We start from the raw sequence: 26,810 nt of genomic DNA, 5'->3' as shown, positions 1-26,810 counted from the left end.
GTATGCCTCCTAGTTATAAGATAAAGAAGAACTAGGAATGTGATGTACAATGTGATGATTAGAATTAACACTGCTGTTTGTTACATGAAAGTTCTTAGAGTCAATCCTAAGAATTCTCATCACAAGGAGCATACTTTTTCCTGCTTCTTTAATTCTGTATCTGTATTCGAGGATGAATGTTTCACTGAGCTTATTGTGATAATCACTTCACCATGTATCAAGTCAAATCTTCATGCTATACACCTTAAACTTATACGGTGCATGTGTCAGTTATGTCTCAATAAAACTGGAAGGAGAAAAATCTGAACACCCTTTAGCTGTCACTCTCCAACCCTGTCTTCACTTGTTCTCCATAGCCCTCACGTCTCCAGTGTAAGCAGCTTCTTATCTACTGTCTGTCTCCAGAGGTGTTTCTTTTGGACATTTTGGCTGAATGGGATCTTACAGTGTGTGGTCTTCTGTGACTTTCACTTATCAGCATGTTTTTGGTGTTTATGTTGTAGCATGTTTAAGAACTTCATTTCTTTTTATGGCTAAATAATATATTCTGTTGTGTGTCTACACACTTATTCATATACACACAGACACCATCTTTTATTTATTCTTTAGTCAAATATATGGCTTGTTTTCCACCTTTCAGCTGCTGTATATTGCTGTTAGCTCTTTTCTGCACAACTTCCCCAAATTTATTGGAAGAGTAAATACAGAATTACATTTGAATTCCTAGAATAAACCTTATTAATTTTCCAGTGGCACATTGTTCTTTTGACACACTGGTAGATTGTCAGGGTAGAGTGAGGATAGAACCTGCGGGGGCCTTGAAGGTGTCTCCACTTGTGTTGCTAGGTGATATCTGATTCTTTGTGACCTCATGAACTGCAGCATGCCAGGCTTCCCTGTCCTTTACTATCTCTTGGAGTTTGCTCAAACTCATGTCTGTTGAATCAGTGATGCCATTCAACCATCTCATCCTCTGTTACTCCCTTCTCCTCTTGTTTTCAATCTTTCCTAGCATCAGGGTATTTTTGAGTGAGTTGGCTCTTGGCCTTATGGGGCCAAAGTATTGGAGCTTCAGCTACAGCATCAATCCTTCCAATGAACACCCAGGACTGATTTCCTTTCGGATTAACTGTTTTGATCTCTTTGCAGTCCAGGGGACTCTCAAGAGTCTTCTCCAACACCACAGTTCAAAAGCATCAGTTCTTTGGCACTCAGCCCTCTTTATGGTCCAACTCTCATATCCATGCATGACTACTGGGAAAACCATCAAAATCAAAATGACTCAAATGAAGTTGCTCAGTTGTGTCCGACTCTTTGTGACCCGTGGACTGTAGCCTACCAGGCTCCTCTGTCCATGGGATTCCCCAGGCAAGAGTACTGGAGTGGGTTGCCATTTCCTTCTTCAGGGGATCTTCCCAACCCAGGGATCGAACCCAGGTCTCCCGCATTGGAGGCAGACGCTTTAACCTCTGAGCCACCAGGGAAATCCATAGGTTTGACTATATGGACCTTTGTTGGCAAAGTGATGTCTCTGCTTTTTAATATGCTGTTTGTCATAGCTTTCCTTCCACAGAGTAAGTGTCTTTTAATTTTGTGACTGCAGTCACCATCCACAGTGATTTTGGAGCCCTAGAAAATAAAATCTGTCACTGTTTCCATATCTATTTGCTATGAAGTGGTGGGACCCGAAGCCGTGATCTTAACATTTTTGAATGTTGAATTTCAAGCCAGCTTTTTCACTCTTCTCTTTCACCCTCATCGAGAGACTCTTTAGTTCCTCTTTACTTTCTATCATTACAGTGGTATCATCTGCATATCTGAGGTTGTTAATATTTCTCCTGGCAGTCTTGATTCCAGCTTGTGAGTCATCCAGCCCAACATTTTGTATGATGTACTTACTCTAAATAAAGGTTAAATAAGCAGGGTGACAATATACAGCCTTGACATAGTCCTTTTCCCATTTTGAACCAGTCCGTTGTTCTATGTCCAATTCTAACTTGCTTCTTGTGACTGTGGCTCAGATCATGAGCTCCTTATTGCAAAATCCAGGCTTAAATTGAAGAAAATAGGGAAAACCACTAGACCTTTCAGGTATGACCTAAATGAAATCCATTATAATTATACTGTGAAGGTGACGAAGAGATTCCAGGGATTAGATCTGGTAGGCAGAGTGCCTGAAGAACTATGGGTGGGATTCATAACATTGTACAAGAGGTGGTGACCAAACCATCCCCAAGATAAAGAAATACAGGATGGCAAAGTGTTTCTTTGAGGTGGCTTTACAAATAGCTGAGAAAAGTCAAAGAAGAAAGATATACCCAGCTGAATGCAGAGTTCCAGGGAATAGCAGGGAGAGATGAGAAAGCCCTCCTAAGTGAACAATGCAAAGAAATAGCAAAAAACAATAGAATGAGAAAGACTAGAGATCTCTTCAAGAAAAGCGATATCAAGGGAACATTTTATGAAAGATGGGCACAATAAAGGACAAAAGTGGTATGTATGGACCTAACAGAAGCAGAAGATATTAAGAAGAGGTGTCAAGTATACACAGAAGAACTGTACAAAAAAGGTCTTAATGACCCAGATAGTCATGATGGTGTGATCACTCACACTCATGTAGAGCCAGACATCATGGACTGTGAAGTCAAGTGGGCCTTAGGAAACATTACTATGAACAAAGCTGGTGGAAGTGATGGAATTCCAACTGAGCTATTTCAAATGCCAAAAGATGATGCTGTGAAAGTGCTGCAATCAATATGCCAACAAATTTGGAAAACTCAGCAGTGGACTCAGCAGCCCACTCCGGTGTTCTTGCCTGGAGAATCCCAGGGATGGGGAAGCCTGGTGGGCTGCTGTCTATGGGGTCGCACAGAGTCGGACACGACTGAAGTGACTTAGCAGCAGCAGCACTCATTTCACATGCTAGCAAGGTAGTGCTCAAAATCCTTCAAGCTAGGTTTCAACAGTACATGAATCAAGAACTTCCAGATGTACAAGCTGGATTTAGAAAAGGCAAAGGAACCAGAGATCAAATTGCCAACATTTGTTGGACCATAGAAAAACCAAGGGACTTCCTGAAAAAACATCTGCTTCTTCTTCATGTTGCACTTGTTACCACTGGCTGTACTCTGATGCTCACCTGATGTTTTAATCTCATTTACACTCCAAATGGCACTGGGGTGGTAACAGAACTTTCCTGTTTCTTTGCATTGTGTGGGGTGGGATTCTCCGCCTACAATGTGAAGAATGGAAAGTTCACAACTAGACACATCTTCCCAGTCTGTAACCTTTGGCCCTCTGTGTCTCTGGATGCTGTTTCTCTCCCAGTCTATGAGCCAGTTACTGTACTTAATGTTTGTCCCTGTTTCTACTTAGACTATTTGTTGCTTTTTTATAATCTCCACAGAGTTGCACTGGAGGAAGAAAACTAGGAGGACATATTAGTTTGACATTTTGCCCAAGAACAGCAGCTTAATATTTTTAAAATTATCTGTTTGTGTCTGTGTCCATCACAGAACTGAACTCATTATGGTAGGGATTGTTTCACAAATCTTTTAACCATTCAGGGTAAGACCTGATGCCTAGTTGTATGATTGTTGACAGAATATCATTTTGAAGGTTTCTTCCATTAAAAATACAAATTTACGACTGATACAGTGCTCCCTTACTATTGTAAAATCATGACTGCGTTTATTAAAAATTTCTGTGAAAGTTTTCAGAATCATTTAGATCACTTTAGAAGAAGTTACAATCTACAGAGTTGAAAAGAAGAAAACCGCTAACATAATGTAGTGTTTTATAACTCTTGAAAGTTTTAACCTATCTTAAGCAGGGCTTTTATTAGTGTTGTTCCCATTTTATAGATGAAGCTATGAATGAGATGACAAAAATTTATCTAAGACCGAACATCTAAGACACGATCAATAATATGTGGGGCGGGAAGCAAGAGTCTCTCGACCTGAATTCTGTGAAGACTACTGCTTTTCTTCTTTATTCCTCAGTGCTTTGCCAGCATATTGGGCATTTGATCAGTGGTATTGAACTGACTGGTAACATTCTGTCCTCATGCTTTTGTGCTGTGAAGTGAAACTCAGGGGCGTTCACCCAGAGTTTAAATGGAACGAAGTCCTTGCACAGGACTTTTGAGGCCCACCATGATCTCTCTTTCCCAGGGATCCTCTATTTTAATCTACTCTCCTCTTAGTTCATATTTCTTCTGCCACGCTGGGCTTCTTAAAATCTGGTTTGCCAGGCATGCTAGGAAAGTCTTTCCAAGATAGCATCTTCACCTCCTTGAAATCTTTGTGTAAAGGTAACCTCAATTATACTTTCTGTGACTATCCTGTTTAAAAGTTCAAACCCTGTCCCATTATACACACTTCTCATCCCCTTCGCTTACGTTGTTTTTATGTTAGCACTCAGTGCACAGTTCTAGTACCTTCTACAGTTCATTACTCACTGAATTATGGTCTGTCTGTCCTCATCAAAGTGTCAGTTCTAGTGCTTGGCACAGAACCTGTCTCAGTCTAATGTTTGTTGAATGAATGAATGCAGAAGAAAATTCAGTTGATTAAACTTTGTTAGTAATACTTGGTTGTTTTTAATTAAGAAGTGGAACATTTTGAAATCCTTTTAGCCAGGAGCATGTGTTCATGAACAGTGTGGAAATTTAATTCCCTAAGTAATGTTTCTCCTGAGTTTTAATGCATGTCAATTTACATAAAATCTATTGACATTCTTAGAGAAATATGATTCTGTGTAGGGTAGGTGACAATATAGAGGCTCTGTAGATGAATTTGTTTTAATAAACAGAAATATATAGTAGTATTGACAGTAAAGTTAGTATTATTCAAAGGACTACCTGAAATCTAAGTTAATTCTATTAGTCTTTTTGAAACCATCATGCAACCATTGAAATCTTGAAGTAGATAGTGATTAATATCACCTTGATATTTTTTGAAAATTTAAATGATGAACCATGTTTTCATTTTCTTAGTTTGAAAAGAACTTTATTCTGATCCTTTTATGAGTGTACATATACTATTTTACTTATATATTCAATATTGGTGTTCATAAAGTAAAACAGGAATTTTCTTGATTCGCCTTTTATTTAAACATTTCTTTTCTTTTCTTGTAGATATGCTTTGAGGTCACATTGGTATGAAATATGGAGTCACCTTTAATAACTTCACCTGGAAAAGAGTCTTCTTTCTTGTTAACAAAACATAAGGAAAACAAATGACCAAAGGAATCATACCAAATGCTAACTCTACATCTTTTTGTATCATCTGTTTTTGAAACCATCAAGACAAATGACTTGTGCTTTAAAGAATATGATTTCCTCATCGAGGTTATTTTTAACAGTTTTTAAAAAATCTTTTAATCTTTTTCATCTTAAATTGTACTCTTAGAAAATTTAGCACCAAGATTTTTAAATCTTTAAGGCCTTGTTTAAAATAGCTTGCTTGTTTAGTTTTCAGAACCTTAATGCTTTTGTATCCTATTTTTACTTGACAAAGTCCTCAAAACTACAGCATCAGGAAAGATATGGACTTGGAAACTTACATTATTGTAATAGACTGGAGCAGATTTAAGTGGACCATTCAAGACCCTGTCCATTTTATCATCAGAAGTATCACATAAGTACACACATCTTAGCTTTAATGCAAGCAAAGTTGCTTGAAAATGGCATGGGTAAAATTCTTACGGAAACCTGGTGGCAATCTTGGAAAAGCTTATCAGCCTGGGAGTATGCTGTCCCTGGCCCCTACCAAAGGCTTGTTGAATGAACCAGGACAAAACAGCTGCTTTCTAAACAGTGCTGTACAGGTGAGACCGTCGTTTCTTGTCAAATTTTAAAAAGTGCCTTTCAAGAAATTCTTTAATTAATGCCTCTTTAACTTGTAAATGAAGAATAAAGTAATTATTGACTGGAATGACTTTTTAATATCACTTTTAATAGTAGCAAATATTTTGACTGGGCGTTTTGGTTTTTATAATAAATGGAATTTTTTTCAACAGAATGCTACATTATTAGGATATAAAAACATCTGTGGCTTAAATGTTCATTTAGTGAAGTAAGAATGCTTATAAAATACATAAAATTTCTTTTTTTTTAATTAGCTACTATATCCTGCCCCACCCTTGTTTTGGTTAAGAAATTCAGATGAATCCTCATGGTGGTGGTTTAGTCTGCTAATAGCATTAAAAAAAAAAAACAAGCTGCTTGGATTAAAGTAAGAATGAATGAGTTTTTAATCTTCATTTCTCAAACTCCCTTCACCTCCCACTGTGGCCTTAAATCACCTTTTTAGAATTGTAATTTGGACACCACTGTTTCAGTTAAATTTACAGTTACTTGCTTTTGCTTCAGTCTTTGTTGCAACAGTTCTTTTAATTAGCAAATATGTATTAGTCCAGTTTTCTGCCTTAGATAAATATCCTTTCTTATATATGATAATTTTTATTCAACGTTGTCAGATTTCATAGGTGCCTTTATTCTTCTGACTAGACTCTACAGTAGGAAAGGTAAAGAAGAATCAGAATGTTGAAATGTTATTCTACTGACCCTAGAACGTACCTTAAAAGATTGTATTGAAAATAAATAGCTTCTCATATTTGTCTTTCTGTTGCTTTATTTCGCTGTCCAGGGGCTTCCCTGGTGGCTCAGTCAGTAAAGAATCCGCGTGTGATGCAGGGGACTGCCTACAGTGCAGGACACATGGGTTCAGTCCCCGGGTGGGGAGGATCCCCTGGGGAAGGCAATGGCAACCCACTCCAGTGTTCTTGCCTGGCAGATCCCATCGACAGAGGAGCCTGGTGGGCCACAGTCCGTGGGGTCGCAAGACTTGGTCACGACTTAGCAACTAAACCACCATCAGCACCTGAAACTTGAGAGCAGAAAGTGACGTGCTGCTTGAATAACTCATTTGATAAATGAGTTCATCGCAAATGTGTCAGGTGCCCGGACATCTGACCCAAACTTGTGTTCTCAGTTGCTCAATACTTCTTACACCTTGGAATAAATTGTGCAGTATGTTTTGTAAGAAATTACTAAAATTGGACATTATTAAAATATTTTAGACATGACTCAGAAAAATGAGTTTATATGCCATTTCCCCTTAGTTTTTATTCTTGTATTATTTTGAAGTGAGAAATATTATAAAAGGTTTATATTTATATGACTAAATACATATACATATCTGTATTAATCTTTTCAAAATGCATTAATTTTGTTAGATACCATGTTAAAGTGCAGCATGCAAATAATGCAAGAGAAAAATGCTTATATTATAAAATTATATTGCTAAAAACTGGTTCAACAACTAGCTTAGACTCTAACTTTTTAAGACAGGTGGTACAATATAGTCAACATTTGCAGATGAACTAGAATAAAGGTTAACTATAGTGAAGATAACTTTTGGTATGGTTTTGTGAAATCATTTTTAAACTTTTATATTAAGTGATATACAGAGAAGTCACATAAAATATTTTTTCTATAGTTTGGATCCAGTATGACTTAAACATTCTGCTAATCCTATAAAACATTCTGGTTACATTTGAAAGACTTAGTTTGTTAGCCTTCTAAGCAGATTATAGAGATACTCTCTTTTGGCTGAATATTTTAAGCTTTCATTTGATGAGGAAGTGGTACAATTAAGTAGATCTGACATACTGCTATGGTTTTAAGATCTCTAAGTTAAAAGCATAGTTGAAATATTTAAAAGCTAATATTTATTGTGTTCTTACTCTGTTTTTGTACAATGTAATCTAATCTTACAATGACCCTAAAAGGTAGATACTACTATTATCCTCCTTATGGTGATAAGAATGCTGAGCTTGAGAAAATATTTTGCTCAAGTCAGTCCGAGAGCTGTTAAAAGTAAAGCCAGAATTGGAATCCAAGAGCTCTCCCTTCAGAGGCTGCGTCATTAACCACAGTGCTGTGTACTTTCCACTGCTGGGCCGTCGTGGTCCGTCATCTCGATGAATGAATTTCAGTGTCGTGCATTTTATGGTATGATAGAACATGGTGTGCAAGAAAGTCACTAAACATTTTCAAGTGCTTTGCAAAACACTGTGTTATTTGTGATACATAAATGCATCCTGTTAATTATGCTTTAAAAAAAAGCTATCAAAGAGAAATTCTGAAATTCTGGCTTTTAGTTTTTGCGTAATTAAAAATATTGGAAACTTCTAAAATTACTTGCTTTTAGTTGGAGAGAAAATTTTCTTTTTAGTTGGAAGAAATGCAAGATGGTGAATAGATTTTATTACTTTTATTATTTGAAGAAATAACTGAAAGGTATAGAGAAACTTGAAGATCTTAATTGTTGTAATGTTGCAGTAACAAATAGCAGCTTGAATTCAGTGCTTGCCAGTTGTGTACTAGACACTACTCTGGACACCTCACATATTGCAAACATGTTTCATTCTTACGAGAAGTCTATGAGTTATCCTCATTGTATAGATTTCAGATTTTTCTAGAATGATTTTAAGTATTGGACTGATGTATTTAAACAACTACAGTCCTTTTAAATTCTGTATTTGTTTTTTAGTAGTAAGTGATGATTAGATAATTGCAGCAAATACATTTATTTTTTAACTGCTGCTTCATATTCTGCTGTATCCCCATTGCTATCCATACGTTCCCTTTCTCCTCTTTATACAGTGGCCACACAGGCCTCTGCCCCTTTGCCTTGTCACTACATACTGACCCTTATTTGGTATACCCTGACCTTTACCTGCAGTCATACGTCCTTCCTAAATCTCAGTTCATTCCAAGGATTATAGTCACTTGCTCTTTCAAGTCTCGTCCAAGTCCTCCATTCAGTATCTGCGTGTTTCCTATTCATATAAATTCCTTAACAGAGGAGTTATTTTTCTCTTGTTCTATGCCTCTGATAGTTTTTACTTGTGGGTCAACAGAAACAGTTTCTGAATCTATCTTTTATATATGAACTACATATACATAGCAGTTTTATACTTATTATTTTTAGTGGTTGTATATATCTGATTATGTACAAGAGAGTGAAAGATGTTATTAGCCTCCTGCAGTTTAAAAAATATATTTAAATCTGTCTTTAATTCACAGTGAGAAAAATATTACTACACTTCATTCTTCACATCTCAACTGTTTTTTAGGTTTTATGGCAATTAGATATATTCCGAAGAAGCTTGCGGGTTCTGACTGGACATATTTGTCAGGGAGATGCCTGCATATTTTGTGCATTGAAGGTAACTTTTAATAGTTCTGAAAAAGTACTGTTATTCCTCAAAAATTTTATTTGATAGTTTGCTTTGTTTGACATATTTGGTTAGTTTATTTGTAATTAAAGTTCTTGCCAAGTGACTTAGAGTTTTGAAGATGAATTCTTAAAGTATGACTTATCAGTTTATATTTCCATTTTCCTGTAAGAACAGTTTAATAAACAGTGTAGCATTGTTAGAAACATTATATTTTTCATTATTTTGAAATAATCCTTTAACAAATGTTTTTTGAGTTACTACTGAATGCTGGGTACTGCTATAGTTACTAAAAATACAGCAGTGAATTGAACTAATAAAAAGCACCCTGTTATGTAGCTTATATTCTTGTGGGGAGAAGAAAATAAGTAAACAAGATATAAAGTATGTTAGGTAATAATAATTGCAAAGGAGGAAATATAAATCAGGGAAGAGAATGGTGAATGTTGAGTAGCAAGGAAAGCCTCACTGAGAAAGTGACATTTAAAGGGAAAAGGGATGGAGTGGTCTAGAGCATTCCAGGCAGGCAGGGACGCAGCCAGTGCAAAGATCCTGAGGTGGGTACTGAAGGACACCTGACCCCTGGCAGAGGCTTCATGAGCAAGGAGGGCAGTGATGGGAGATGAGCTCAGAGGTCAGGTGAGTTCCCATGACTTCAGACATGTCTGCAGATTCTTTTGGACTGTTGTATCAAAGGGTGGAGTCTCATTTCTTGAAATGCATTGCCCTTGATGATTCATTTCCATCAAATAGGATGTGGCAAAAAAGGGATTAGGTTAGATTAGAAACAATAATAAAGCTTTCACCTGGCTCTTTCTGTCGGGATACTCATTCTTGGACATGAATCACTGTGCTGGTTACAGCTACAGCAAAGATCTTGGCCAACAGGCATCGCCAACCACCAGCATCAACTTCTAGACGACTGTCAGATGACCAACAATCCCAGCGTTCAGACTATTACGGATGACTGCAAGTGCAGCAGAGTTGAGCTGTCCTCACTCAAACCGCAGATCTGTGACCAAAATAAATGTTATTTTTAGTAACTAAGATTTGGGGTGGTTTTGTTAATGGAGCAATAAATAACTGGAACAAGAATCTGGATTGTGAAGGGTCCTTCGAGGCCTTTGTGAGGACCTTGATTTTTTTTTCTCTTGAGTGATTTAGGAAGTTGTGGGTATTGTTTTGAGTAGAGGTGTGATATAACCTGTGCTAACTAAGTATAATATTTGGACTAGATCTCTCTGGCTTCTTGGATGAGAGTAAATAGAATAGGGATGAAAGTGGAAATGGGGAGCCCAGTATATATTAGCAACTCATTAATGTCATTGAAATCTTTGCCCAAGAATTTAAGATTGGATTATTGTTTTCAGAAGTAAATATTTCAGCCCTTACATTCTTGAATATTCTTAGTACACACAGATATACATAATAGAGGAAAATGAAAGGTCATTTTCACACTTTGATTTACATTCCTAAAAAGACTGTTTGAATAAGTCACCAAAGGAGGCAGCTGTATATTCCCTTTTTTATATTGCAAAATAAGGTAGATAAAGAATGAGTTTAAATCAAATTACAGTTTTGCATTTTATTTCCTCAGCAGTAAATTTTTTAATTATTTATTTTTAATTGAAGGACAATTGCTTTACAGTATTGTTGGTTTCTGCCATACATCAACATGAATCAGCCATAGGTGTACATATGTCCCCTCCTTCTTAAACCTCCGTCCGACTTCCCACCCCAGCTCACCGCTCTGGGTTGTCAGAGAGGCCTGATCTGAGTTCGAGTCATACAGCAGATGCCCCCTAGCTGTGTATTTTACATATGGTTGTGCGTATGTTTCCATGCTGCTCTCTCCATCCGTCACACTCTCTCCACCTGCCCGCGCCCACTGACAGCAGTGGAGCCGCAGATGTAAAGAACAGTCTTCTACAATAAATTTTCAGTGTTTTATCCAACTGTAGCCTTACATATCACCTACCTCTTCCTCCTGCTTGCCTCCCCCACCTCAAAACATGTGCTTGTGTGCATGCCTGCGTGCACGTGCACACACACACACACACACACACACACACACACACAGTGCCGTCCTCCTTGAAGTTTCTCGGAGCTACCTGTGATCTCTGGGTGTGTTCACTATTATTCCTTTTGTCTAGAATGATTTTCTTGCAGATGTCCCTGAGGCTGACACCCTCACTCCCTTTATGCCTCTCCGTCACGTGTTTTTTTCCATCAGTGAGACGTTCCCTGACGACCCTAGGTAGTAGGTCACCTCCCTCCCTCCCTTCTCCCCCCAGCATCCCTGTCCCTGTTGTACCACCCTGTGTTTCTCTTGTTTTATATTTCTTTGTTTTTCCTCTGTTGTACTTACTACCTCTTGACATATCATTACTTACCCGCTCTCTCCTCATTACTACCACTAGAATATGCATCCACAAGGCAGGGCCTTTGCTTTCTGGTGTAGAACAATGCCACATATACCAGGAAGTCAAAAACAGACATTGAATGAACATCAGTCTTGTGCAGGATTAATACCTTAAACATTACCTGGAAAAGTTGACTTCCAGTAAGAAATGACCTGTGAGATTATGTTTCATTTTTGAGCATCTGTAATTGTAGCTAAATTTTTTTTTTAATACCTTAAACATTACCTGGAAAAGTGGACTACCCAAATAAGAAGTGACTTGTGAAAATATGTTTCACTTTTTAGCATCTGTAATTGTTGCTAAAAAGTTTAGTTCTGGTTATCTGATACCGTTTAGCCTCTTTCTTAGTTTAGTAGTTTCTTATTTGTAAATTAAATTTTCTTATGTCGGTGCAACAGATTCTTATATTCTAGCCTACTATATGTTGATCTTAAAAGCAATTTTTTTTTGAGATGATATACCCCTTGAACTAGTTGATGCAGAACATAATATGACCCATCCTTATTTGTTGGTTTACCACTGCAAACCTTATTTTTCTCCTCACTCCCCTCACCTAAGATGATTGTTGTAAAACTAGAACTTACTAAGTTTTCCATGCTTGAATGCAATAAATAGAAGACCAGATTAACACCTATGTCATATATTCTTGAATAATACTCCCACTGCTAGTGAAGTTCCTGCTGTTTTGATTATATGTTTATTTTTGTGTAACATAATTTTAATTCCTACAGTATACTTTAACATTTAAAGCAGAATATCTCAAAACTCATTCTAAACAACATAGACTACATTCAGCTAGGGAACAGTTTAAAATGGGCCATATCTCAATCAAAATCTCTGAGAACGGGACTTGAGAACTTTATATGTTTAATTGTTATGCACTAACCCTTGATTAAGAGGCTGGGGCAACCATTTCTACATAATTTTTTGCATGGAGTTTTAGAACAAAAGACTGTATTAGCTTCTGAGTGTAGAGTTTAGAATTTCAAATTTATTGTAATTACTCAAGTGATTTTTAGTTGTTGGTGTTAAACTTACTGGTTCATGTATTTGCTGATTCCCAGACAATATTTGCACAGTTTCAACACAGTCGAGAGAAAGCCCTCCCCTCGGATAACATAAGGCACGCCCTTGCAGAGAGCTTCAGAGACGAGCAGCGGTTTCAGCTGGGCCTGATGGACGACGCCGCAGAGTGCTTTGTGAGTGTGTCTGATGACCCCTAGGTCAGGGTAGTGGTTTGCATCCCTTAAGTGATGTGCCTTCTGAGACAAATGAATCATATATTTATAGCAGAACTGCCTAGGAGATCCTTGTCTTCCCTACCTTTCAAAGTTCTCAAAGCTCCACGTGTTTTGTGTATGTTTGCTTTTGCTTCCTTGCGCTGCTCTAATTTTTGAGAGCTAGGATACTAAAATACTTTAACATTTATTTATTGGAGCAAAAAGGCTTATTGCGTATAAATCATATCACTTAGGTCATTGTTCTGTTCCCGCAGGGATTACACACACAACAGGCTCTCCCAGTAGCATTTCTCATTTCATGCAGTGATTCTCTCTGGAAAAGAGGGTCTTGACGTGCAGCTGTCAGGGGCAGCAGTTCTCTTACCCAGCTTACTCCAGGTTGAGAATCACTGACTGAGGTTGATGTTTTGAGACTCTGTTACCACCATACTGATAAATAGAGCGTTCCTTTGCCGAAGGACATACATTGTGTACTTTCTGAAATATGCATGTTGATAATTAATTGTTTCAGTAACATAGATATCACCTATATTTAAGATGTGCGTGTGCTCAATCGGTCAGTCATGTCTGACTCTGCGATACTATGGACTGTAGCCCGCCAGGCTCCTTTCACCAGGAGATTCTCCAGGCAAGAATACTGGAGTGGGTTGCCATTTGCTCTGGGGAATCTTCCTGATCCAGGGATCGAATCCACGTCTCCTGCATCTCCCTCACTGGCAGACAGATTCTTTACCACTGAGTCACCGGGGGATCCCTGACTGCTAGTGTCCTTTTTACCTCTATCCTTCAAGTTTGTTTTTAACAGCCATCATATTAGTATAATTTTTTCAGATAAATGCTTACACAACAAATATTTCTGTGATTCAAATCTGACTCTCTTCTGACATTAAAGGCTTTTTACATTTATACTCCAGCTTATCTCTTTGTTTTCTTTCTGAATTTTCCCTTAGTGAGATAGTTTCATTCTGTTCCTCAAACATGTCTTTTAAATTCCTGTTTTATAGACTTTGCTCAAGTTCTTAAAATATTCAAAACTTTCCTAATCTGTTATTTGTTACAGTTCAGCCTGTCAGGCCTGCTAAATAATGTATCATCAAAGCACCCCAGTACATTCTCCAAATTTCCAAATAATTTATTATTCTCTGGAATTCATTTGGCATTTATGTTTTTAAATGAACATCTTGAATGTTTTCTCAGAAAGGCGGAAAGCCATGTTGACTAAAGTGGGACAAAAACAGCATACACAGTCATGAAATATGCTTTTCATACTTCTCATGGTTATAATTGTCCATTGTTTAAAATATAGATAGATATATTTTGCACAATACTGAACTTTATAGTTTTACTTTCACTTAAATGAAATATACTAATCCATGATATGATAATTCACAGGATATCTAGAAATGAAGACTTAATTAAATGAATTGTTATAAATGTCCTGAGGCAAAAGAAGGGACAGTAACTAATTAAAAGAATCCATTGGTTAAGCTTTGGTGAAAAGAGTAATTTGTTAAAGAAATTAATGATCTGTTTTACAAATCCAACCTTTTATTAGAAGTTTGTTGAAGAGTAGGTTCCTTGCATTAGAGTGTTAGTTCAGGTATTGTAAGCCTTTATCATTGATGTTTTAATTTCAGTTGTATAGACTATCCAAATGATCCAAGCAGAGCGTTTCTTTTTAATTAATTGCTTTTTCTCAATGGGAAAACATTGAGAACATAGGAAGTCTGGTTTTCTGATATTAAATTCTAGATGTCAGCCACCATGAATTGACTTTTTAAAAATCTTTATTAAACTTACGTTACATTATAATGTTTCTTTTATGAATTTTTTTTTTTTAAGCTGACACTACAGAAGGAGAATAATTGAGCAGCATTGGAAGGCTTGGATAAAGAGGAAAGCTGAAAAGCTAACAACATATATGGCACTCAATTTAACATTTTGGAAAATCTTTAGATTTTTAAATTTGTAAAGCTAAAAAGAGTTGTATTTTGAAGTGTCCTATGCAAGATTTGCAACTCATTTGTCTTTTAATTTTTCAATTAGGAAAATATACTGGAGAGGATTCATTTTCACATAGTGCCAAGCAGAGACGCAGACATGTGTACCTCTAAATCTTGTATCACTCACCAAAAGTTTGCTATGACTCTGTATGAGCAGGTGAGATGGCTTAACTATTTTAGTAGAGGATATGTTTATGTTTTATCATTGGTAAATTAGACATGTGTTTTTCTCCACAGTGTGTGTGTCGTAGCTGTGGAGCATCATCAGATCCTCTACCTTTTACAGAATTTGTACGGTACATTTCTACAACAGCCCTGTGGTAAGAGCTTATTAAAGCATATTTACCAAAGATGTTAGTAGTAATGTGTGTGATCACACTGAGCCTCTGCTTTATGAAACCATAGCATATATGAATATCTACTCTGTGAGATGCACAAATGTGCTACCATCACGGGTGCTAAGTGATGTCTATCTCAGTTTTGGTTGTTTCTGATTTACCAAATATAGATGTCACTCAGTAATGACAAATGTACAAAATATTAGTCAAAATGTTTATTTATTTATATTTATAGCAAGGTTTTGGAACTATGGAAGAGAGCTAAGTTGAATGGTAAACGGAACTGTACGTGATTTCTTCATTTTTGCTAAGGTGTTACCTTTGCAGTGACCATGTTCCTGCGTGGTGATGGATGCTAGGGTAAGCAGACAAGAAAGAAAAAAATAAAAATAATCCTCTGTTAGATTTATTGGATTTAAAGCTTCACCATTCACCTGAAATAAACATTTGTAGGCTTGTCTGTCCGCTCGCTCTCTTCCTGGTCTTGAAATAGCTTAGGGATCCAAAGGTGATACCTAGGCTTTACATAGTAAGAATTGCTTGAACACTGCAACAGGTATTTGAGAGTATAAATATTTGATGTATGAAAGCATTGAATAAGATCATAAATGTTTGCAGATACTTTAATACAAAAGATAAAACAATCAGAATACATCAGTATAACAGTTAGCTGCTGCTGCTGCTGCTAAGTCACTTCAGTCGTGTCCAACTCTGTGCGACCCCGTAGAGCCCACCAGGCTCCGCTGTCCCTGGGATTCTCCAGGCAAGAACACTGGAGTGGGTTGCCATTTCCTTCTCCAAAGTTAGCTGCTAAATGCTACCAATGTTCTTATCATTGCACAAAATGAGTGTTAGGTGTTCATTAATTTAATCATGTTATTAAACTTCCTTGATTTTTTGGATATAGCACATCATTTCTTAAAGATCCTCCAATGTAGTAAGTTGGTAATTTGCATATATGCAGAGTTGGGAAACACTGGTTTAAAGGAACAGTCTTTAAAGTTTAGTCAGTTGTAGTCAATTTCATTCATCTGATATAAAAGTAGAATGGTGTTTGAATAAGGATAGACCGCAAATTAAAAACTGTAAAACTTGAAGTCTATTTTGAAAGCGTAAAATGACAGTGCTCTGAGACAGTATCTTAGGTAAAAAGAATTAGCGCTCCATCCATTTTTTCCTGGTCCACAACATGAATTGCAAAAGCCCAAATTTTGAATTCTAATTATCTTTCTTTTTATTGGTTGTAAGTATTGAATACATTTGTTCAATTGCAAGAGCCCAGACTTTGAATTCTAATTATTTTTCTTTATTGGTAATAAATATTGAATACAATTGTTCAGTGCTACTATGTTTCAGACTTTACGTAAATTGTTGCTTTTAATCTTAAAAACTTTTGTTGTTCAAGAAATAAGCTTAACAAGATTAATCTGGTAAATGGATGAATTAATATTGAAACCCAGGTCTAGGTTCATTTCAAATTCAAAATGTGTCTGGTTAAAGCACCACTCTGATGCTGTCAATTTTGTAAAAAAAAAAAAAAAACAAAAAACCCAAAAACAAAAACAACATTACATGCAACTTGAATGAGCCTGTCAGATTTAGTGATTTCTAGTCTGCTTGTGAAGTGCTTTAGGGGAACTGGTACATTTAGTTGTTATTGAATATTGCCTATTATTGTAACTATTGAACTGTAAAATAAATCCAGCTCTAAGAAGGTTAAATTACTATAAAGTAAAACAGGAGCACCTAGAACAGGAAGTAGTAGGAGTATTGAGCTTACATTATATATCTTTTTGGAAATGCTAAGTAGTTGTCTCAGTTCAGTTCAGTTCAGTTCAGTCGCTCAGTCCGACTCTTTGCGACCTCATGGACTGCAACACGCCAGGCCTTCCTGTCCACTGCTAACTCCTGGAGTTTGCTGAAACTCATGTCCCTTGAGTTGGTGATGCCGTGATGCCATCTAGCCATCTTATCCTCTGTCGTCCCCTTCTCCTCCTGCCTTCAATCTTTCCCAGCATCAGGGTCTTTTCAAATGAGTCAGTTCTTTGCATCAGGTGGCCAAAGTATTGGAGTTTCTTGGAAGGAGCATCAGTCCTTCAGGTGAATATTCAGGACTGATTTCCTTTAGGATGGAGTGGTTGGATCTCCTTGCAGTCCAAGGGACTCTGAAGAGTCCTCTCCAACACCACAGTTCAAAGCATCAATTCTTCGGTGCTCAGCTTTCTTTATAGTCCAACTCTTACATCCATACATAGCCACTAGAAAAACCATAGCCTTGACTAGACGGACCTTTGTTGGCAAAGAAAGTAACGTTTCTGCTTTTTAATATGCTGCCCAGGTTGGTCATAGCTTTTCTTCCGAGGAGCAAGCATCTTTTAATTTCATGGCTGAAGTCACCATCTGCAGTGATTTTGGAGCCCAGGAAAATAAAAGTCTCTCACTGTTTCTGTTGTTTCCCCATCTATTTCCCATGAAGTGACGGGACCAGATGCCATGATCTTAGTTTTCTGAATGTTGAATTTTAAATCAACTTTTTCACTCTCCTCTTTCACTTTCATCAAGGAACTCTTTAGTTCTTCTTCACCTTCTGCCATAAGGGTGGTGTCATTTGCATATCTGAGGTTATTGATATTTCTCCCTGCAATCTTGATTCCAGCTTGTGCTTCATCCAGCCCAGCGTTTCTCATGATGTACTCTGCATATAAGTTAAATAAGTAGTTGTCTAATGATACTTAATACCTTGATATGTGAAAATTAGACTCTAGGAGGAGGTTGGATAGAAACTGACACAGATAACCCTCCCTAGATTCTTTAGGAAATGGTTAGCATTCATAATAGGAACAAAAATCACAAACCTAGCTTAAGTAGTTTTGGTTGTGATTGCTTCATTAATCATCAAAGGGCCTTCTCTTAGCTGAAAATAATTTTGTGTCTGGAAACTAAGCTAGAGAGGGAGACTCTCCTAAAGTTTGTTGTTCTTGTTAGGCAAAAGTTTAAACTCCAGTCTGTATTTATTAAGTAATAATGTAAAAGAAACAGTTAACTTATAATTACCTTGAGATGGAGCATCTTAGATCATTCATATAGTTCCAAACAATGGTGTGTGATTTCACATTATTTTGTCCTGTTTTGACCTAATTTCTTTCATCATATACTGCCAAATTTCACTGTGTTTCATGTCATGGAAATTTGCTTTATGGTTAACTTTTCAAACAAAATTGTGTTTTAAGATAGAAAAAGTGATCATACCTATATTAATAGCATAATATTTTTAATGCACATTTATTAGATCTTTTTTAAGTTCATAGGCCAGATTTGGGACCGTTTGTTTCTTTCGTAGCAATGAAGTTGAAAGAATGATGGAAAGGCATGAGCGATTTAAGCCTGATATGTTTGCAGAATTGCTGCAAGCAGCAAATACAACTGATGACTACAGGAAATGTCCTGTAAGTATAATTCAGAGAATGTTAGTGTGCTTATGTGTTTGTAAATTCGAAAATAGAAATTGCCATACAAATAGTAATTAAATCTGGAATTAATTCTAAGAATTAATTTTTTAAGTGTTCTTTAGGTAATTCTTTATACCATTGAGCTCTTTATTTCAACATTATTTCTTTAAAAACATGTCACTTTGTGAAGGATTTAAGGTGGCATACGTTGATTAATTTTAAGCTCTGAAGCCTGTCATTTGACTAAATTGAAAATTTAGTTTTTGTTTTTCTTTAAATAAACATTACATATTATTGTAGTGATATTATTCTTTTCTCATGTGATATTGTTAGTGAATTGAATTGTTAGTTGAATAAGAATTCAACCTTAAGGTCTTTATTTCTGCTTTTCTTAAGGTTGAATTCTTATTTTAACAGATTTACGAAAATATCAAAGAAAAGTTCTTTGATTTAAAATAAATTTGTTTGATCAGCAATTAAGACAGATAGTTTGTTAGAAATCTTTTAATGTGCTGAATGAATTTCTGATACATGCTTTTGCATAATACAAGCTCTGTAAGGCATTACCTTTGGTATATTTGTTTTGATAATTTCAAAAGTTGTCTTTTTTGTTTTTCTTTAGAGTAACTGTGGCCAAAAAATAAAAATTCGGCGTGTTTTAATGAACTGCCCAGAGATTGTTACAATCGGTTTAGTCTGGGACTCTGAGCATTCTGACTTGACTGAAGATATTGTTCGGAATCTGGCAACCCAGCTTTATCTTCCTGGGGTATAGTAATTATTTTCATTCTCTTCCATTTCGTTTTTAAATTCCTTTGAAACATTACACTGTATGTTGTTTTTCAGAGCTAAATTTTCTTTCTAAAGGAAATAATTTGCAGATGTAACTCTGATAAAGTTCATCAAATCTGGCTAACTGGAATGCCTTTCTTGCTTTCTATTATAAACTAATCCATCACGTACTCTATCCTTTTAATCACTCTAGAATAATGATAATATGATACTGTATGCATCTGTGTATGTGCTTGTTTGGGTGTATATGATAATGCTTATAAATTATAAATATCAAGCTAGAAAATTTTAAGGTTTAAAATTTATCTGTAGCTCTTATTTTTTAATGTGCATCAGTTCAATTCAGTCACTCAGTCGTGTCCGACTCTTTGTGACCCCATGAACCGCAGCACGCCAGGCCTCCTTGTCCATCACCAACTCCTGGAGTCCACCCAAACCCATGTCCATTGAGTCGGTGATGCCATCCTACCATCTCATCCTCTGTCATCCCCTTCTCTTCCTGCCCTCAATCTTTCCCAGCATCAGAGTCTTTTCCAGTGAGTCAGCTCTTTGCATCAGGTGGCCAAAGTATTGGCGTTTCAGCTTCAACATCAGTCCTACCAGTGAACACCCAGGACTCATTTCCTTTAGGGTGGACTGGATCTCCTTGTAGTCCAAGGGACTCTCAAGAGTCTTCTCCAACACCACAGTTCAAAAGCATCAATTCTTCGGTGCTCCGCTTTCTTTATAGTCCCACTCTCACATCCATATATGGCCACTAGAAAAACCATAGCCTTGACTAGACAGACCTTTGTTGACAAAGTAATGTCTCTGCTTTTGAATATGCTATCTAGGTTGGTCATAACTTTCCTTCCAAGGAGTTAGTGTCTTTTAATTTCATGGCTGCAGTCACCATCTGCAGTGATTTTGGAGCCCAGAAAAATAAAGTCAGCCACTGTTTCTACTGTTTCCCATCTATTTCCCATGAAGTGATGGGACCAGATGCCCTGATCTTAGTTTTCTGAATGTTGAGCTTTAAGCCAACTTTTTCACTCTCCTCTTTCACTTTCATCAAGAGACTCTTTAGTTCTTCTTCACTTTCTGCCATAAGTGTGCATATTACTATCTTATTTTAAATTGATCTATATTACAGTTAAACTTTTAGATAGTTATCTTTTAGGTAGTATGGTTAATGTATGTTAAAATAATGCGATTCAACCATGAACTATCAGGAAATGTGTGATTTATCTCATTTTGTTTTATGTATGTAAAGTGTCTGTTCTGTATTCAAGATGCTGTGCTACTGAACTAAGTTGTAGTCATTACATTTTGTTAGACATCGTGTCTCTTATAGACTAATCGAAAATAATAATTCTGTTAACAGTGTGGTGTGGTGTCTTTAGCACTAATATCAGTTTGGGACGGTATGCATGAGAAATAATTGTCGTAGAGAATCAAATGCATGACTCATCAAATGATTGTTGCTTATCTTTGAAAAGAACTATTAAATATACATTATTTTTAAACAGCTTTTTTATAGAGTTACTGATGAAAATGCCAGAAATAGTGAGCTTCACCTTGTTGGCATGATTTGCTACACCAGCCGACATTACTGTGCCTTTGCTTTTCATACCAAGAGTTCCAAATGGGTATTTTTTGATGATGCAAATGTGAAAGAGGTAAGTGACACTTGACTAACTGGAATAATTACTGTGGTTTTTACTTTTGAGGGGTAAATGATATAATAATGATAAAATTATATGAAATAATTATATGCAAATACTTATATAAATTAGTAATAAGTGGACTTAATTATAAGAGCATCATTAAAGACCTTCAGTATTAAAAATTAGAAAACCAAATAGACGAAGCGAATACTTTAGTTGTTGGACGTCAGGCAGTCGAACAGAAAAAAGGAACCAACATGGTGAACCCTGTTTGCTGGCTAGAGGTCGTTTTTGGGTTGCAGTGCAGAGATGGCAAACCCAAACAGAGCCTCGTAGTCTCATTGAGCTGAGGAAATTGGAGTTCACAGGGGCCAAGATGGCTAAAATTTCCTGGACAGAGTACCAGAAAGAAAGCTGTACAGAGGGAAAGTTCTGGGGATCAGCAGAGGGCTCCCCTTTCAATCTTTGGCTGAATAGTGATCAACTATGTGTAGGGCAAATGTACTCAAGGTGGGAGAAATGACCACTGGAAAACAAGGCCAGACAATTCCCAGAACTTGTACAGGGCTAGGATAGTTGGCATCTGAGTAGCAAGAGTGGATCCATAGAACATCAAGTAGATGCCTCAGAAAAGTATCACCTTGATAGTGGGGCTAAATTATTCCTAGACTGAAGATTGCTCTGGACCTGACATAAAAAGCTTAAAATGAAGCTGTCAGAGAATGAAGGTGATCCCATGCAATTTAACATAACACATAACTACATGCTAACAATTTAAAAGGAAAGAAAAAAAAAAAACCTCAATACTGAAAAATGTAAAATTCAGTAAAATTTCAGTATGCCTTTTCAAAATAGTATTCAATAAAAGAATTGCAAAATATTCGAAGAAGTAGGAAGCTATGACCCATCCCTTGAAGGAATAACAGCAGATCTGCTCTGCCATTTCAATCCTTCAAGTCACATGATATGAGGTGAGCAGGCAAGGTAGGGAAATGGAGCTTACCTTCCTTTCTCTCAGAACCTTGAGCATCAGCATCTCAAAAGTAAAGGTTCAGATTAATATCCAGATGATCTTGGAGGCAGTTCCAGGTCAGGTCTGATATTAAATTACTTTAGAAAGAAAAGGCTAAACATGACAGAACTAGAAATACCGGGTAAGACTTTTAAAACTGCTGTGTAGCTATAGAGAGATGTATTAGATAACAGTCAGTAAACATGGACCATAAAAATACCTGGTAAATTGGACTTCGTCAAAACTTCTGCTCTTCAATAAGATGCTGTTAGAATGAAAAGACAAGCATAGACTGGGAAAAAACATTTGTTAAGTATATGTCTGGTAAAGCTTATATCCAGAATATATAAAGAACTCTTACAACTCAGTAATAAAAAGACAAAGACAAATCAGTTAAAGAGTGAGCAAAAGATTTGGACAGTTCAAAAAGATATTTTATATGAATGGCCCTTGAAATGATATTCAGTACATCACTAGGCATAAAAGAAGTACAAATTCAATTCACAATGAGATTGCATTACTCACCTATTAGAATGCCTAAAATTAAAAAGAGTGTTCACACCAAGAGCTGATCAGGATGTGGAACAGCTGGATCTCTCACGAGGCTGATGGAAATGCAAAATTGGATAATCACGTTAGAAAACAGTTATAAATTCAAATGTATACTTAGCATGCTGCTGCTGCTGCTGCTGCTGCTAAGTCACGTCAGTCGTGTCTGACTCTGTGCGACCCCATAGACAGCAGCCCAGCAGGCTCCTCTGTCCCTGGGATTCTCCAGGCAAGAATACTGGAGTGGGTTGCCATTTCCTTCTCCAATGCATGAAAGTGAAAAGTGAAAGTGAAGTCGCTCAGTCGTGTCTGACTCTTAGCGACCCCATGGACTGTAGCCTACGAGGCTCCTCCATCCATGGGATTCTCCAGGCAAGAATACTAGAGTGGGTTGCCATTGCCTTCTCCAATACTTAGCATACAACCTAGCAATTCCACTCCTGTAAAAGCATGTATCCATATATTATTTATAAGTTAGTGTTCTTAGTAGTTTTATTTATAGTAAGCAAAACTAGAAACAAATAGATAAAGATAACTCATCAGGTAAATAGATAAAGAAGTTGTGGTATAACCATACACTGGAACATAATAATCAGCAATAAAAGGAATGAGCTGTTGATATAGACAACTGTTGAGTGTGGAGAAATCTCAAAAGCATTGTGCTAAATGAGAGATGTACAAGCTGGATTTAGAAAAGACAGAGGAACCCTAGATGAAATTGCCAGCATCTGTTGGATCATAGAAAAAAGCAAGGGAATTCCCCCCCAAAAAATCTACTTCTGCTTCACTGACTATGCTAAAGCCTTTGACTGTATGGATCACAACAAAGTGTAGAAAATTCTTAAAGAGATGGAAATACCAGACCACCTTACCTGCCTCCTGAGAAACCTGTGTGCAGGACAAGAAACAACAGTTAGAACCAGATATGGAGCAATGGACGGGTTCAAAATTGGGAAAGGATTACATAAGGCTGTCAATTGTCACCTTGCTTATTTAACATATATGCAGAGTACATCATATGAAATGCCAGGCTGGATGACTCAAGAGAAATACCAACAACCTCAGATATGCAGGTGATAACCACTCTAATGGTAGAAAGCAAAGAGGAACTCAAGAGCCTCTTGCTGAGAGTGATAGAGGAGAGTGAAAAAGCTGGCTTAAAACTCAACATTGAAAAAACCAAGATCATGGCATCCGATCTCATCACTCCATGGCAAATAGAAGAGGAAAAAGTGGAAACAGTGACAGACTTTATTTATTTATTCTTTAATACTTTGATATGGCAGTTCATTAAGTTTCATTTGAGTCAGTTTGTAGCAGCATTTTGGCACTCCTATTTTGCATCCTTATAGCTTAAATTGTCAAAATTTGAAGAAAGAACTGGGTATATGGTCACTCTGAGTTTTAGGTTTGTTTTGTTTTCAAATTAGTCTAGTTTTTCAAGTATCTCAGAATCCCAAGTAAGGAGAGTAAACAGCTAAATGTGTGTAATATGAACAAGCTCCTCAGGAATTTTTTAAAGGTCTTTTTCTTCTGTAAGCTCATATTCTAGAATGCTTTCTTTTTTGTCTCATTGGTTTTGTTTTTAAATGAACATTAGAGAGGTGTAATTTACAAACATTAAAAATGCACCCATTGTAAGTTTATAGTTTGGATAGTAACAGCTGTAAACATGCCTGCGTAACCTCCACATTCACTGGTTGGAACATTTTCATGACTCCAGAAAATCCTCTCGGGTCCCCTTGCTGTCACTTTTCCACCCTAGGCCCCAGGAAATCACTGATCTCACTGTAGATTAGTCTTGCTCATTTTACAAGTTTTATATGTGTGGTATCTTATAATACGTATTCTCTGTGTTTGGCTTCCTTTGCTAAGCACATATATATCTTTTAACATAATAGTCATATATTAAAATATGTATTTTGTTGTGTGTATCAGTGCCTTATTTTTATTGTTGTGTTCCATTTTATGACCATAAAACAGTTTATCCATTCACTTGTTGAGTTATGAACAGTCTTTGTGTGAACATACTGATTTCCGTTAATCTTAGATAATACCCAGAAGTGGGATTTCTGGGTTGTATGGTATGTGTTAATCTTTACAAGGGACTGGCAAATTGGTCTCCAAATGATTGTACAGTTTACGTTCCTGCCAGCCATGTACTGGAGTTCCGGTTGCTCCACATTCTCAGGAGCACTCCATGTTGGTGGTCATCTTAACGTTAGCCCTTATAGCGAATGTATGACGTTATCTCAGTGTGATTTTAATTTGCATTTCCCCTATGATTAATAATGTTCTGAGTATTCTTTCATGTTTTTATTGGCCATTTTTTATGTCTTTTTGGCTAAGTGTTCAGATGTGTTGTACATTTTTCAAATTGGATCGTCTTATTAATGAGTTGTAGTCATTCTTTGTTCTGGTCACCAGTTCTTTATTAGATATATGTGGGGTTTTTTTCCTTCTTTTCATTTTCTTCATGGTGTCTTTCAAAGAGCAGAAGTTATTATTTCATTTTGATGAAGCCAGTTTTATAATTTTTTTTCTTCTCTGACTTGCCTGATGTCCTATCTAAGAAATCTTTTCCTCCCCTAAGGTTGTTAAGATTTTATCTTTTGTTTTCTTCTATAGTGCTTCCCTGGAGGCTCAGACAGTAAAGAATCTGCCTGCAATTGAGGAGACTGGGTTCAATCCCTGGGTCAGAAAGATACCCTGGAGAAGGAAATGGCAACCCACTCCAGTATTCTTGCTTAAGAAATCCTATGGATAGAGGAGCCTGGCGGGCTATAGCCCATGGGGTTGCAAAGAGTCAGACACCACTGAGCAACTAACACTTTCATAACACTTTCTTCTTTATAGTTTTTTCATGACTCATTGTGAGTTCATTTTTATACTTTCAGTGAAATGATGTCAAAGTTCATTTTTTCATATGGCCATCCACTTGTTCCAGCACCATTTGTTTAATAGACCATTATATTTCCCCATTAAATTGCTTGAAGTCTGTCAAAAGTCAGTCAACTATGTATTTGCAAAGCCTTTCAAAATCTGATTATTCTAGATCTTGATATAGAAAGTATATAATCTTGCTCATCAATTTTTTAAATGATAATGTTTAAAAGATTTTTATGTTGACTAGTTTCTAAATAAAATTAATTGTATAATATGATGAATAGTTGAACTGCTAGTATCTGGGTATCTTTAAAAATTTTTTAATATACAAAATAATTCAGTCTCTGCCTTTTCATGTAATGCATTGATTGCAAAGTTCTGTTTCTATTCATTGTGATTTTTTTAAGGTTGGAAGTAGATGGAAAGATGTGGTCTCCAAGTGTATCCGATGCCATTTCCAGCCATTGCTTTTGTTTTATGCGAACCCAGATGGCACAGCAGTTTCCACTGAAGATGCACTCAGGCAGGTCATCAGCTGGTCACATCATAAATCTATTGCAGAAAATATAGGTAATTCTTCTTTCAAAGTTCTTTTTAGGGTTTTTCATTGTAAGAATCACACTGCTGCTGCTGCTGCTAAGTCGCTTCAGTTGTGTCTGACTCTGTGTGACAGCAGCCCACCAGGCTCCGCCATCCCTGGGTTTCTCCAGTCAAGAACACTGGAGTGGGTTGCCATTTCCTTCTCCAGTGCATGAAAGTGAAAAGTGAAAGTGAAGTCGCTCAGTCGTGTCTGACTCTTAGCAACCCCTAGGAATACTAATATACTGAATATGAAATGAATGTTGGGGATAATCTCAAAATGTAGTTTCAGTGGAATCCAGGGAAATTCTAATACTTTGAGTTAGTCTTAAGAACCTTTCCTCATCTGTGGCCTCAAAGGCACCTTCAGCAGCCACCAACTACGCTGGTCACACAAGCTCAGGAGGGGTTACTTGGCTGGTAGCTCTTACTAGTGATGAGTACTGAGATTTCAAGTAAGTCAGTACACCAGAAAAGTCCAAAGGAGCTAGGTCACTTTTGAATGTATTAACAGCACATGTAGAAATCGTTAAAAGATGTCAGTCCTCTAAGTTTTTAATAATTTTCTTATTAGTATTAAAAGTGTCTGAAAAGATGATTCAAATATCTCTTCTTCTGGTAGAGAGGATAAAGGAATGAAACATTT

The 26,810-nt window shown here is 36.7% G+C and overlaps 1 protein-coding gene across 8 annotated transcripts in view; it reads left to right on the top strand.

The window, feature by feature from the left end:
* USP53 (ubiquitin specific peptidase 53) overlaps positions 1–26,810 on the top strand; it is a 146,350-nt gene that overhangs the window by 12,384 nt on the left and 107,156 nt on the right. For 6 of the 8 annotated variants that reach the window (XM_015096352.4, XM_060416686.1, XM_060416683.1 and 3 more), the window contains exons 2-10: positions 5,138–5,829; positions 9,145–9,237; positions 12,734–12,868; positions 14,957–15,070; positions 15,151–15,233; positions 18,592–18,697; positions 19,323–19,469; positions 21,001–21,150; positions 25,993–26,155. In XM_015096352.4, coding sequence (XP_014951838.3) covers positions 5,686–5,829; positions 9,145–9,237; positions 12,734–12,868; positions 14,957–15,070; positions 15,151–15,233; positions 18,592–18,697; positions 19,323–19,469; positions 21,001–21,150; positions 25,993–26,155 — 1,135 coding nt within the window. In that variant the 5' untranslated portion in view covers positions 5,138–5,685. Of the gene's footprint in view, positions 1–5,137; positions 5,830–6,802; positions 6,961–9,144; positions 9,238–12,733; positions 12,869–14,956; positions 15,071–15,150; positions 15,612–18,591; positions 18,698–19,322; positions 19,470–21,000; positions 21,151–25,992; positions 26,156–26,810 lie in introns of those variants that run through there. The other 2 variants (XM_042251112.2, XM_042251113.2) reach the window with 2 other exon arrangements.

This window comes from Ovis aries, chromosome 6 (assembly GCF_016772045.2).
Source record: "Ovis aries strain OAR_USU_Benz2616 breed Rambouillet chromosome 6, ARS-UI_Ramb_v3.0, whole genome shotgun sequence".
Classification (NCBI taxonomy): Eukaryota; Metazoa; Chordata; class Mammalia; order Artiodactyla; family Bovidae; genus Ovis; species Ovis aries.
The sequence above is the reverse complement of the archived record's forward strand: the minus strand, read 5'-3'. Positions and strand labels throughout refer to the sequence as shown.